Raw genomic sequence first — 14,216 nt, 5'->3', positions numbered from 1 at the left:
GTCCTCCTCAAACTGTTGGAAATACACCCTTGTGGCTATGTGCAAAGTGCAGATCCTGGAGCAGACACTGCAGGAGTAGAGAGAAATAGGTGGTCAACAAGAAGCTGAATTGGTGGAATCCTGCCAAATGCAGGGAAAGAATCTTGTCCCTGCATGCCAGTGAGGACAGAGAAGAATAATGCTTCAAAAGTACAGGAGAACATCTTCTGGTCTCTGTTTGGCTATCTTCAAGAACTGTCAAGTGCAGGTTCTCCTTCTCTCTGCTTTCCACCAGGTGGGATGGGTTACTGCACAAGCCTTGGCATCAACTCCATGAGCCCAGTGCATTCTTTTGGCTATTTGGACACAGGTAGCCCATTGCCAGACACACTGATCACATACCAGGTGTGCCAAATTAAAGTGAAAGGGTACAAGAGTGCATCGGCTTCTCCTCTCCAGGCTCCTGATAAGACCACTCTGGCAGTCCTGCAGTGCCCACTTCATGACCACCCCCCCTTTCTGATCACAGTCCCCACATTGGGGAAGCTGCCCTCTCCGTTTCACACAAGTGCATCCCAGGCATGCAGGGCAGTGAAGGGTTAATTTAATTAGTTCTGTGTGTGCTCAAAGAATTACAGGCAACTTCATTTAATTATTAAGTAGCCAATCAGGTAATCTCTGTATCTGATTAGCACGCTAATGAAATAATGTCTTCCAGTTCAAAGCTGTCATTCCAATCAGGAGACAGCCCTTCAGCTAGAAGGAAAAGCTGGCCAGGTTTCCATGGGCTCAAGGCTTTAGATTTTGAAGAGGGGAGCAGGGAGCAGAAACATTCCCACCTTCCCTCTCCTTTTCTTTGCCTCTGCACACAACAGCGAGGCTCCCTGATGCTCCAGGCAAGTGTCCTGCATCACCACCACCTCCTCAAAACCCTTCTGTCCTGCTCCCAGATGCACAGAAGACTCCAGTCTACAGAGCCTGGAGAGTGCCAGGCTGTTAAGGGTATTGCCTGGGCACTGCCAGCTGAGAGATCTGCTAAATATGTGGGGCATGGCTCTGCTATGGTCCACATGGGAGAAGTGGCACACACCAAAGCCATTATAGTGCTAAGAGGAAGCCAGAAACCTTCCTCCCTCCCCCATGCCACGCGCTGTTCCTGTGTCATATACAGTTATTTCCAGCCTGGGGAAAAGCGCAGGGCGGCAGCTGTCACACGAGGCAAGGACTTGCCCCTTTTAAACAGGGATTTCAGGACTAAATGACCCATTACAACTAACACAGCTGCAAGAACTGGGACACTTCCTCACAGCCCAAGAGGGGCTTTGGGAGTGGGGGAGGAAAGCAGGAGACAAGCAAGGGTTAGGATCATACTTCCAAGACCTGGTGTGGAGTCTTCGATCCCTCCACCTATTAAGCATTAGCTCAGCTGTCCTCTTCCAGTTACTGTTGTTCAGCCTAAGCAAAGCAGCCCAGCCCAAGCCTGACACACACCTCCCCTTCCTCACAAACTGCCCCAGCTCAAACTCCCTTTCCCAAACAGCAGCACCAGCTACTCCAATACAGCACTGCTGCTTAGTGCATAGCTGCACACATCCTAGCTTCTAGTTAGCTAGCCCAGGTTTATCAGAGGGGCTGCAGCAGGATGTGGCTCAGCACAGCCAAACCATCCCTATCCAAGGAGCCTGGCAGATGTTGCTGCCCAAGCTCCAGCCTGCACTGCTGCCTCTGTACTTGTGCGTGTGCTCACTGCCAGTTTAAACGCTAACTCATCTTCAATTGCCACAGCTGCCAGAGTGTCTTCGCCTTTCTGAGCTCCAGATCATCTTCCTGATTATGTTTCCACTCTGTCCGTGCCTCTCCCAGGGAAAGGGAGGAGCCTCCAGGATGCTCACACCAAACAGCACTAGTTTTAAGTCACCACTCCAAAAACAAATACCAAGAGAATCACAAGAGGAAGCAGAAAAATTGCAAGCAGTCCCCAGCAGCCAGCTTCTATGAGAATGCTCAGGTATTGACACTTTTTGTTGACCCTTCTTATCCTGAGTATATCCCATGAACAAGAAACAGCGCTGCTGAGAGGGAAGAGACACATCTCCCTCTCTTCCCTCTGCTGACTACAGCCATTCCCAACTGAAGGAAACTGGTTAGATCAAGAAAGGCAGGCTTGGACAGCACAGTGAAGCATCCACTAATAATCCCTCCACAGCAGTCTTCCTGCCAACTGGCTAAGGACTAGGCAATGATTATAAACTGTAGTTGCTACTCCAAGAAAAAACAACACAACATCATATGGCGGCCCTTAAATTCTGAAACCAGTTCTGCTTACAAATAAAGACAAGACTTTCTAACTGCCTGTCCCAAAAAAAAACTCAGCCCTGAAATCCAAAGCTGGGTTCGTCCCATCTTGTGTTTCACTAGTTCCAAAAAACCCCAACCGACCAAAAAGCCACAAAGCTTCCATCACTAAAGTTAGCAGAAAATTCTAAAAGTGCTGGAGGGTGAGTTTAAAGCCCCACAAGATAATGTGGTCACCCCTCTCTTGCTGGCATCTCACTCACTACTTGAGGAGGTGTGCACAGGAGGACCTGGCAGGGCAGGGCTGCCCCAGCACAGATGCAATCTGAGCCAAACTTAAGCACAAGCCACTGAAGTGGCCACCTGGGGACCAGGCCACCTGGGAACCCGCATTCCTTGACAGCTCTGCTGCCCTGCACATTCCAGCCCACTCATCCCCAGGCCCTGAAACCGGGTCAGGAGGCACAGCATGACCTGATCTCCACCTCTGATAGCACCAAGCACTGTCCCATCCCCTCTTGCCACCCTTGCCACAGTCAGGCCAGATGTATTGCCTCCCCGCAGCAAATGAAAAGCACAGAACAAGGATACAGATACCCACCCAGGCATGTGCAGGGACACCCTCTCAATGCCACAGCTATTTGCAGATCAGCCATCATCCAAAACTTCCCAAAATGACAAAGTCTGGACATCTGGCAAGTCAGATGTTTACTACAGAGAGCAGTTCATTCCACCAAGGGACTTGCAACACCCTGCCAAATTACACATTTCCCTTTACGGGATGCCACAGCAGCTGGAATCAGCTCACTTCTCACATTCCTTAATAAGCACTTCCAGTGGAGAGCAGGGTGGAAGCAGGGCATCAGCTGCAGTTAGTCATGACTGAGAGCAGGGCTCCCTTTCCTCATGCTCCCAGCACTATCTGCAGTCTAAGACTATGCAGCACCACCCACCCTGCTGGGGCAGGGGGAGTCAAGTGGTCCGAGCTACCAGGCATTACAGGTCTCCCTGCTAGAGGAGACTTTCACTCTGCCTCCCCCAAGCAGCAGCCTTCAGAGGGGCCCCTCGATAGCTCGTTGAGATCCTAGAGATCATGGAAAGATAATCCATTGCACTACTAATGCACTACTGCAGCTGTCCATGGAGAAAATCCCCTTTCAACCAAAAAAGCCCCCTCAAGCCCTTTGATCCTCTCCAACTCACAATTATCTTAAGGGCAAAATAGTCTTCAGTGCCTCTGCACCTTGTATCAGGCTGAAAGAAAGGAAATGGAGACTGCTATTCCCTGTTTATTCTACATGGCTGCCCTGTCTGACAAGGCAAGCTGCTCCAGCCTCTTCAGCACAGGCAAACAAATCCTGATGGATAGATATCTGCATTGTTGGGCAACGAGAGCCACAGAGAAACCTTTTTCTCTGTGGGAAATTTTTTGTTTTGTTGGGTTTTTTTTTAGAGAAAGCCCAAATTTCTCAAAAAGAATTTTGTACTACTCTGGTTTTGTGCAAGACTCTCAGCTACAGCAAAGTTTAACTGATTTCAGCTGCACGTTCAGGACTGACTACGGAATAAACAATTTAAAAGGCTCACCATCTAACTCCAAATTGAAACTTTTCTAACCAGAATGTTCACTTGAAAAAAGAAATGCAGCAAGGCTTGATATAACCCAAAAGCCTTTCAGGAAGGGTCTTACTGATAAGGTTCCTTCCCCAGGTGCCCTCATTGCTGCATGACCTCTTGTTACCTGTGCAGGCTCACTCCACCTGCTACCCAGGGCTGCAGTGTGATAAGCGATTCTTTCAGCAGAAGTGTCAGCTATAAAAAGCCCTTCCCCTCCCCTCTGCCTGTTTCCATTCCCATGCCACTGCTTCAGTCATGCTGGTACAAACCTTTTGTGGGGCTGTGGAGAGAGCTGGCCAGGGGAACTGCTTCTGGTGAGGCACAGCTCACTTTAGAGAAAAGTTTTTAAGCCAGGTGAGCAGTTTTACTGCCAGCCGTGACAGTGACAGGAGCTGCTGCTGTGGAAGGCAGGTTGAGAATTGATGTCCTCAGGTTCCACCAGACACTGCTCACAAGTTCACATAACAACACAGGGAAAAATAAGCCACGTGATGGCCAACTCTCCAGTGAAGAAAAAAATATGAAAGAAAAAAAGTCCCTTCTCTAATGCTCCGAAACCCTACTAATTTCAGAGGTACTACATTTTATATAATGATTTTTAGAAAATTCAGCTAAAATTCCCAACGAACTATTACTTCTTGTGCACATTTCTCAATCAATCAATCACTAATAAGCTTTGAATTCTGGACTGACTCAACCTACAGCAACAGCAGTGCCAGAGCCTTGGACAAGCTTTCCTAGAGGGAGTGCTCAGCATACTTGGCCACTCCAATCATCCCAAACATGTTTACATGCCAGTGCACACGTGTGACCTGGGAAATGCACGGGACATGCCATTATCATTGCAAGAGGAGGGTGCAGTAAAGAGGAGAAGCAAAGGGAAGCACTGACAAACGTCACAGGCAGGGACGTGCTGGGCTGCCATTTTCCATGCCCAGATTGGAAACCCTTCTGAAACCAGGACTCACTTTTACTTACAAGAGCAACATATTTTGCATTTGAAAATGCATTTCACTTCCACAGAGAGCTGTTAAGGTTGCATATTTAGGGGACATGGAGGGATTTACGTGGTGGGCCAATAAGGGTCAGGCCTAAGTGAGGTCACAAAATACCACAAGAAAGCATGGAAGGGGTCTTTTTCCTTGCTTAGTTTTCAATATTTGAACCTTCCCAGAACACCAGAAGAGGGAGCCTTTGACTCCTCTCCCATGCTCATCATTTGTTTTATATTAGCGACAATGACAAGCTCTATTAAGAGCCAAGCTCTTTAAGTGAACTCTCACCTTTGCCTCCTAAAACAAACAAACAGTAAAAAAAAAACAAGAAAGAAAAAACCCAAAAAAACCTCCAACCACTACCCTCTTTGCCTTGTGTTATGGATATACAAATATTTTTTCTGCCACACAACTCCCTACATACAGGGCTCACCAGAAAGGAGAATACGAGGTCTGCCTTCCAACCCTTCGCCATACAAAGCTCTGGCCCCTTTACAGCAGGCTTAGCTGGAGAGAAAGAGCCAGAGAATTAATGGCTTTACCAAAGAGGAGGAAAAAGACCCTCCAGAGCTCCTTTTACATCACCAACCTCAGCAACCAGAACTAAGCTATAGCTAGAGTTTCAAGAGCCACAGTGGATTGACTCGGCAGCTTGCAACCACCAAAAGCAGGAGGTCCTGCTCCCACCACAGACCTACAACCCCCACAACAACCCTGCCAGGACCCAGCGAGCAGCTGGGATGCTGCCAGGAAAGGGGCAAACCACAGAGTCAGGAACGTGGCTGAAGCAAAGGCTGGAAAAGGGAGCGAGATCTTCTTTCTGGCAGCCAAGATCTTACTGGCAGCTGGCAGCCCCCAAGAGCAGAGGAGTTTCATGTTTCACTGCCCCCTCAGCAGTGCATGCACCCTCCTTCCCACCAGGCTGGATGTGTCCACTTGACCACACTGATGTAAAAACCAACAGGGACACCTCCCTCTGGTACTGAACCAAGAGGAGTTAGTACAGGGGAAGAGCTGAACCTGTGTAAGTGCACCCAAGGGTGAAGAGCTTGCACTGTTTAAACCAGACCAGTCCAAAAACCACACTAAACTGGTGGCCTAACTCAGGGAAGGGGTCCCTGAGGAACATTATGCCCCTCATGTTTCAAGTAATTTGGTGTTAACTTTACATGCTGCCTTCCCCAGCCAGCTTTCAGCAATCCTACCATGGATAATACCAGCAGTTTTGCTTTTTCAGTGGAAAACTGGTGTTTTATCTAAGCATTTATAGTATATAAAGAGTTTGTCAAGAAGTTGAGACAGCACTGAAAGGTGTTGCCACATTGGGCTGCAAGACCACCTCTGAGCAAAGCAGAGACCTTGACTGCCATCAGTGCCTAGTGTCGAGTTATTCCCCCATCCCTTGTAAAGGCAGTCTGTAAAGCCCTCCCCAAAAAGCAGGAAAATGAGTGTTCTGGCAGTAAGCAAACTGCATTCTCACCACTTCTCCCCATCAGCTGTTTTCTGTTCCTCACACAAAAGGCTGCAAACCCCTCCTAATTGCAGGAGCCTTCCACCTAACAGACCCTGCTCTGAGACCCTCCTCCCCAGGAACTGGGGGAGAACTGGGGCACAATAGGAAGGAGACCGGCTAAAGGGAATAGATCTGTTAAATTAACGCATTTTCTGTCAACCAAATCAGCTGCCCCTAGTGCTATTGTTGGTGAAACAATGGAGACCCCAGGAATGGGCACCCATTAAAAGGAACAAGCCTGCTGAAAGGATACACTCTGAGGCACAGCCTTGTGTGTTTAACAGGATTCTCTACTGTAAGGAAGGAGGAATCACTAGGCTGCATTGTTCCCACCACCACAGCAGATGCTGTTGCTTCTGGTAACGAGGAGGGGGGGAATTTTTTTTTTTTTTTTAATTCATACATACCTACAATAATGTTTACATGATAAACTTTTAATTCAGGAATTTTAACTCCTTGGCTGTTGTCATTTCTACCCATAGCTCTCTTCTGGAGGAGATTTTTGCCTGAAAGAAGTCTATGAAAGCATCCATTGCCATTACAAAAGTTAATTCTTCACCCTTCATGCAGGCACTTAACAGATGCCAGGGGCAGAATGGCACAGCTTTGCCGGCATTATGCGCTGGGAGAGAAAGACCAAAGTTAAGCAGGTCTACATATAAAGCTGCAACACTTTAAAGGTGTTACTTTTAGCTGGTTTGGTTAGAGCAAATTCCACAAGGAAAATCTTTTAAGGCCCGATTTAGATGCGCTGTGCAGAGGTTTAAATCGGCTGATTGAACTGGCACAGGTTTGTTTGTGGTACTTGGGTCTTCTTAAAGCAATCTGCAAAGTCATATTTAAGTTCCTGCACAAACTATTATGTTTTTTTTTTCTAGTGGGGAAAGACTCGCAGCTGTTTATCTTTTATCGGTCTTAAAATAAGCTCAGCTTACACTGTTAAACTTGTGGGTACACAAACACTTCAGCTAACACCAGGCATGATTTTCAGTGTCTGCTGTGCCAACAGAAGAATTGCCTATACTAACACCATATAAAACCTGTAATATCAGGCTACATGTGCTACATCAAATCTCTGAAATTCTTATCGTGCTCCTCCTTCCCTTCTGCCTTCTACTGCTACAGTCATTCCCCAACTCCCCTGTCACCTAACTCAGATCCATTCAAAATGTTGCTGTCAAAATAACCTTCCTTATCCATTGTTCAGACACCCTTTGGCTTCGTGCAGTCACTACTTGTGTCTTTTCACTGGCTTAAGATAACGTTTTAATTCATGTATCAGCCTCCTGAACTACCTATTCCTTTTTATGTTGTGGTTGTTATTTTGGGACTTTTTTCTGGTTTGTTTCTGGTGTGGTTTTTTTTTTTTTTTTTTTTTAATCCAATTACACTAGAATACCATTATATAAAACATAAACACTCGTGTAAAAGTTTAAGATCTACAGTTGGGAAAGATGTGACTTGCATTTGAAATGGAAACTGCTTTCCAATTTGCAGACCACTTGAAACAACAGCTCTGAGAAGTATCTCTCTGCCTCCCCCCTCCATTAATCTCAATGAACTCTAGAGCCCAGCACTGACATGTAGAGTGTTAATGATTCCATTATGGACAGAATAACTAAGACAGCAAAAGCCAAGAGCAGAAATCTAAGGAGTGGTGCTGAAACAGATATGGGGAAAGGGATGGGGCACTGCAGCAACTCAACCAAATAGCAAATGGGATAGACAGAAAGAAGAATAAAACCAATAGTGGCCCTTGATTTTGTTTGGTTTTTTAAACAACGAACACCCAACTTGCACCCTCTACTCTGAGGAAGCTGATGCTGCCCAGGGGAAGCAGAGCCATCACAGAGTGACTGTAGTGCATAACCCAAACTCACACAGTGGACCATAAATGGGTTTCTGTCTTTTCAGTATATGCGAATTCCACCATCTTTTTCAACCCTATCTACTCTCTGTACAGCACCTTTCCCTACACTGCAAGTTACTCTGCCTTTCCTCAGACAATGTGTTTTTTTTCTAAAGCAAGGTGCTTGACATTAGAGGGAAGTTTAGTCAGCAGATCTATTGTTCACTGTTCCTTCAGTGACTGCCCACTCCCTTCCACTTTAACGTTGCCTACTGTGATCAGGCAAATGGCAAGAGGGATGGATATCCCAATGACTGAACTATTCTACCGAAAAGGCATTTAAACTCAGAACTAACATCAATGAACACAGCTGACCTACATGAATTCACCAACATTTTCATCAGCTTGCAGCACCTTCTTGCTGCATTGATTTTAAATTCTTCTGATCAGAAACCACCTGGCCAGCTCAACTATCACTGAGCAAGATGAGACACCAGCAGACATTGTATATGTTACTGTAATACCAATAATAATGCAGCACTAGACCCGAATAGCTACAGAGAGGTGGAGGCTGTACCTGGGTACCAAACCCTACTGATTGTGTAATTAACCCCATACAAGCCACTGACAGAACAGGAAGGTTGTGCCATTTTGGTGTCATGGATTACAAGGGACACACCCAAAGGGCAGAGTAAGGGGATCCACAGAGAATTTTCAGCAGGACTTAACATGATACAACAGTGGAGGTCAGAGCATATTTGGCCATCCTGCTCTCACTAGGAAAAATTCTTTTCAAAGTATTAAAATTCTAACACACTGTTTAACACTTTTTTTTTTTTTTTAAAGCTGTGTCCGGTTTGCACAGATAGAAGAAACCCTGTTCTCTGCTCTCTCCTTCTCCAGCTCTCCCTCTCCACACTCTTCCTCCTCCTGGGAGACCCGGGGGAGCAGTAGCAGCCGCTGGCTTTTAACAGCCACATAATATTCTTGACAGAAAGAGCCTGTTCAAGGACCTGCACAGAGATACCACACTAGAGAAGGAAAAAGGCAAGAGCAGCAGTGCCGTCCCTGCCTGTGGGTGGGAGGAATGCACCTAAAGGCAGAGCCAGAGCCTGAAGTGCTAGGAAGGGGCAAGAGGCAAGGGAAAGCATCTTAAAGCTGCAGTGAAGTTAACAGCAAAGGCAATTTGCCCAAAGGTGCTTTTAAAAACCACAGGAAAAGATTTATGTTTTCCCTGTGTAATGTGGCTTTTCCCCCTTTTCCAAATAAACTAAGTTAACAACAATGTTTTGACTATTTTCAAGCACGTTCTGGAAAGTCACCTCCCCTCGACCTACCCAGGTAGAAGTTCCTAAATGTTGGAGTCCACAGCTCCTGAGAGCACATGCCAAAGAGCTGGGTGGCCACACCACATTGGCTCCCGTCCAGTCTTTTCAAGCTGTGCTGAAATACGGTTGAAAACATTAAATATTCTCCCAATATTTTTGATACAAACAATCCCTACAGCTGCTGGGAGAACATTTCAGTTGCAGAGGGGAAGGGCACATGGTCAGGAGATACTTAGACACAAGAGGTGTCCCACATTACAGTCCAGTCTTGAAGAGGGAAATAAATCACCACCTATCGTCACCTGCACTAACTTGACTGTGGGAAACATCCTTTCCGTCCATCAAGGCAATGACAACAACAAAAAAAAATGACATGCCCCACACAGCCACACCTTCTCCTGCTGCAGTGCTGTTAGAGTAGCTAAGGACAAACTCCCTGATGCGGATTAGTGAGGTTGGATCAGATGACTCAGTGTGGTCCCTTGCAACCTTACCCATTCTGTGATTTTACAAACCACCAAGAAATATGCCATGACAACCAAGCCAATGCAACCAAAAGACCACTTTTGAAGTGACACGCGAGTTTTGTACAGCAGATGGCTGACAAGGCAGCCATTTAAAAGGGGAGGAAGAAAAAAAAAAAAAAAAAAAAAGCCAACCCACCCCAGAAGGCTGAAGTGCTCTCTGCCATCCTCAGATCCATGTAAAAACACAGCATGAAGCTGAACACATCCCAAAGCACCCGCTTCTGTCCCACTGAACTTTTGACCTGCTGGCGGTAGCTGAACCCCTCCTGAGTCCATTGCCGGGTGATGCTGCAGCAGAGATTTAAAAAGAGGAGCCCAGGCGCCTGCATCTGCCAGAGCCAGCATGAGGGCCAGCTGTGCCCACCCCCTCCCCAAACAATGCCCAGAGCCCAGCCTGATGGATGCGCCTCTTTCTTTTTGGACACCCCTTCCCCTGCAGTCTCTGGCTACGCACAGGTCCAGCAAAAAGAAAATTAAAACATTTGCTTCCCAGGTTTCTGCCATCCAGCTGCTGATGGTAGTCCCACATCTGGAAGCCTGAAAGCTTCACTTTCATTGGAGCCAATAAGTAGAGGGAAAAAGACTTGCATTTAAAAAGTGAAAAAAAAAAGAGCTCCATTCTGCCTCTCTGTGCTACTAAAGGCCCCAAACTTCTCAAATACCCTCAGCAAATCTGCTCAGCACAGGAGGGATAGGTCCAGATGGCCTGTCATTACAGACCCATCCAGCTACCTATGGAGAAACCCACCAGAAGAAAAAAAAATATCAGGGGACAAGAGGCAGGGGGGTATGGGGGGAAGAAAAACAAAAAATACCAAGAGCTTTTTAAAAATGACCAGCAGAACATGAGAAATTGGAAGACGGGGTTTTGTCTGGTTTGAGGACTGCAGGGACGGTAGCAGTGAAACCTTAACCTGACCCACCTGCTGAAATTGGAGGGAGAGTGAGAGCAGGAGATATTTGTTTCAAGCAGAACTGAGGCTTGTTTAAAACTTCTGCCTTTTGTAAGATGTTGTAAGAGTTTAGCACCAACCTCCCCTCTGGAGATGATGCACTCATATCAAAAAAAAGCAAGAAAAGCCTCACCAGCCAGAATTTAAGCTCAGAGGAGCTCACACCTCCGAGGAAGAAGAGAAAATCCAAGACGAGACAGCTGCATTCTGTGTAAGACCATCCCTTAGAGATACTGGGCAGAGTTGGACAAACATTATCTGTAAAGCTCAAGGGGTTTGAGCATGAGCATCCTCCAGCTGGAACCCTCTGAGCTTGAGATCTCCATTTTTCCTTCTGCATACACAGATTCACTCAAAGCACTCGTTTTATTCTGTGTCCAAATGGACCGGGGCAATCGCCCCCGGATTACTCATGAGGGGCAGTAACTTTTGAGGGAAGGGGCATACCCCAGTCCATTGGTGTTCAGCCCCAAGCACACCTCTCCACAATTACCGAAGCTAAAGCAAGAAAACGTCATTCATACGTGAGCACAGATTCACTTTTTGATGGCTAGCTGTGGTTTTATGTGTTTTAAATCCTGGCATCTCCACAAACCCCTAGAAGAGCCACGACAGGCCAGAAAGGGCAGTGGTATTATTAGGTCCAAAACCGTGGAAGAAATCTTCTTTATCCAGCTAAATAAAGCACAAATAAAAAAACACTAAAAACACACAGCCTAGTGCTCTCAGAAAAAAAGCGTAACTCCCATTGCTGGCCATGGGTTTCAAAACATGAACTATTTGAGCAAGCTCTTTGTGCAAAGATCCGTTCCCAGATACCCATCCCTGAGACTGGAACAACTACACCAGGCAAGAGGTAAGGAGATGCTGAGTTTCAAGGCACAGCAACTTTTGAAGCTGCTCGTGGTCCTGGGCTGCTCACACTCTGCCGAAGGAGATTTACTCCACGTGCCTGAAAGGAGCAGAGTTCTGACAGCCGCATCCGTCCTCTCACAGCATCCCGATTTTAACCGCAATTTCCACCGACCCTCGGACAAATGCCATGCTTTAAAACACATTTCTGCCAAGGGCTGCGGGCCATCCACGTGCACGGAGTTTTTTTGAGGATGTTTTCGGTGTGCTGCTTCTGCTCTGCAACACCCCCAACACCAACGCGCCCGCACTCCTCCTTCTCCCAGGCATCCCCCCCAGAAAAGCAAGTTGATTTGTTCGGAGTGATGATGTTAACTCCCCCAGCCTAAGCGTGCTCCGGGAACCAAAGGGGAGCCCACATTTACTTCATTTGTGAAGCAAGCCAGATGCTAATTGCCTCCAAAGGTGAAAGGCTAGTGCCTTGGCCCTTTTATCATTGTAAATTCAGGTTCCTTCAAGACTTTACGCTGCTGGGCCCGGAGAGCCTCCCCCTTTAATGGTTTGGCATCAATAGGAGGGGGAGGGGAGTTCTCTTTCGCAAGAAGTTGCATCATTGAGAGATCTTATCCCCTTTCAAGATTTCGTACCGCATAAGGGATTCCCCCTCTTCAGAAATCCACATCCTGCTCGAGGAGTTTTGCTCTTTAGGGCTTCGCGCATCCCATTGAACTTTTAAGCATCTTTGGAATTCGCATTCACGAGGCAATTACTGTCTTTAAAAAACACACGCCACCACGTTATTCACCCGGTTTATTGCCAACGCGCTGGCAAGAATAGCTTTTCACAGCAAGCACAAAAGATTTCCTACCAGGACACACTTTGTTTGTAACATTTGTAGCCGGCGCACAAAATATTTACGGGACATTAGCGGTGCACATGAAAATAAGAATTAAAAACAAGTAAAAAAACCCCAAAACCCAAACAAACTAAACCCCAAACAAGCCACACAAGAAAGTTTCGAGGGAAAACGGGTAAGAAGGTACGAAAGCCGAGAGCGTTCCCTCCGCGGGGGACAGGGGCGGTGGTGAAGGCACCGTCGATGCCCCGGCGGCTCCGCTGAGCCGCACAATGAGCGGCGCGGTGCCCCGCGGAGCCCTCCGGCCTCGCCGGGATGCGGAAGAAAGGCTCGGCAGGACCCTCCGCGCCCCCCACCCCGCGGCGGCACCGGCCAGGTGGGGACCCCCACCCGCAACAAAAGGAGCCCAAAAGGGCACAGCTGAGCGGGCCGGGCAAAGCCCCCAGCAGCAGCCGCTGGTGCCCCCGGGGGAGCTGGAGGGTTACCGGGCCGGGCCCACCTCTCGCCGCCACCATTTTGGGAACGGGGGACCCACCGCGGGCTCCGTGCCGCGTCCGTCCCCCCGCCACCTTTGTGTGCGGACACCGGCCCGGCGGAACAATGCGGCCCGGCGGGGCCGGCCCCGCTGCGCCCCCGCCGTGCGCCCCGCCGGGCCCGGAGCCGGGGGGCTCCTGCCCGCCGCCGCCCGGGACAGGCGCGCCCAAAGTTTGCGAGCGCGCCCGGCAGGGACGGCGAAGTTGCCGGGTCCGCCGCAAGCGGAGCGAACACCCCGCGCTGCATCGCGGCGGAATGCAGCGGCTCGCCGGGGGCCGGGGGTGCCCCCGGCACATGCGGAGGAGCGGGAGAGGCGTGCGGGATCCGCCGGGCAGCGGGCGCGCAGCGGGAGCGGCGGCACGGACACGGCCCGCGGGCTGTCCGGCGGGACGCGGCGCGGCGTCCGCGGGGTTCTCACCTCGATCTCGAAGTCGGGCAAGCGGAAGGCGGTGCGAAAGAGCGAGCAAAAGTGAGCGATGGCCGGGACTTCCCACCAGGAGCGGAGCTCGTCCAGCGCCACCGCAGCCGCCGCCTCGGGGCCACCGGTGCCGGCTACGCCGCCGCCGCCGCCGCAGCCGCCGTCCTCCTCCGGGCACATCTCCCGCGGCCGCCGTCCGCCCGCTCGGTCGCTGCCTCCCTCACTCCGCGGGCGGCTGCGTGTGCCGCCGCCGCTCGGCGCTGCGGCTCCGCCCGCCCCCCGGCGCCACGCCGCTCAGCGGCCGCCCCCCGGCGGCCCCGCGCTGCCCCCTCGCTGCCGCCCGCGCACGGGGCGGCTCAGGGGCGGCTCAGGGCCGGCGGGGGCGCTGCTGCTGCCGCTGCCCCCCCTACCGCGGGCGGCCGCCGCTGCGCGGGCCCATCCTCGCCGCCCTCGCCCTCCGCCTCCCGCCGCGCCCGCGCCCCGCGCAGCGGCGCCCGCGC

General features: G+C 49.7%; 1 protein-coding gene across 1 annotated transcript in view; it reads right to left on the bottom strand.

The window, feature by feature from the left end:
- CECR2 (CECR2 histone acetyl-lysine reader) overlaps window positions 1–13,896 on the bottom strand; it is a 92,524-nt gene extending 78,628 nt beyond the window's left edge. The window contains exon 1 of the mRNA XM_021535205.2: window positions 13,717–13,896. Coding sequence (XP_021390880.2) covers window positions 13,717–13,896 — 180 coding nt within the window. The remainder of the gene's footprint in view (window positions 1–13,716) is intronic.
- Window positions 13,897–14,216: the final 320 nt, after the last annotated feature.

This window comes from Lonchura striata, chromosome 5 (genome assembly GCF_046129695.1).
Source record: "Lonchura striata isolate bLonStr1 chromosome 5, bLonStr1.mat, whole genome shotgun sequence".
Taxonomy (NCBI): domain Eukaryota; kingdom Metazoa; phylum Chordata; class Aves; order Passeriformes; family Estrildidae; genus Lonchura; species Lonchura striata.
The sequence above is the reverse complement of the archived record's forward strand: the minus strand, read 5'-3'. Positions and strand labels throughout refer to the sequence as shown.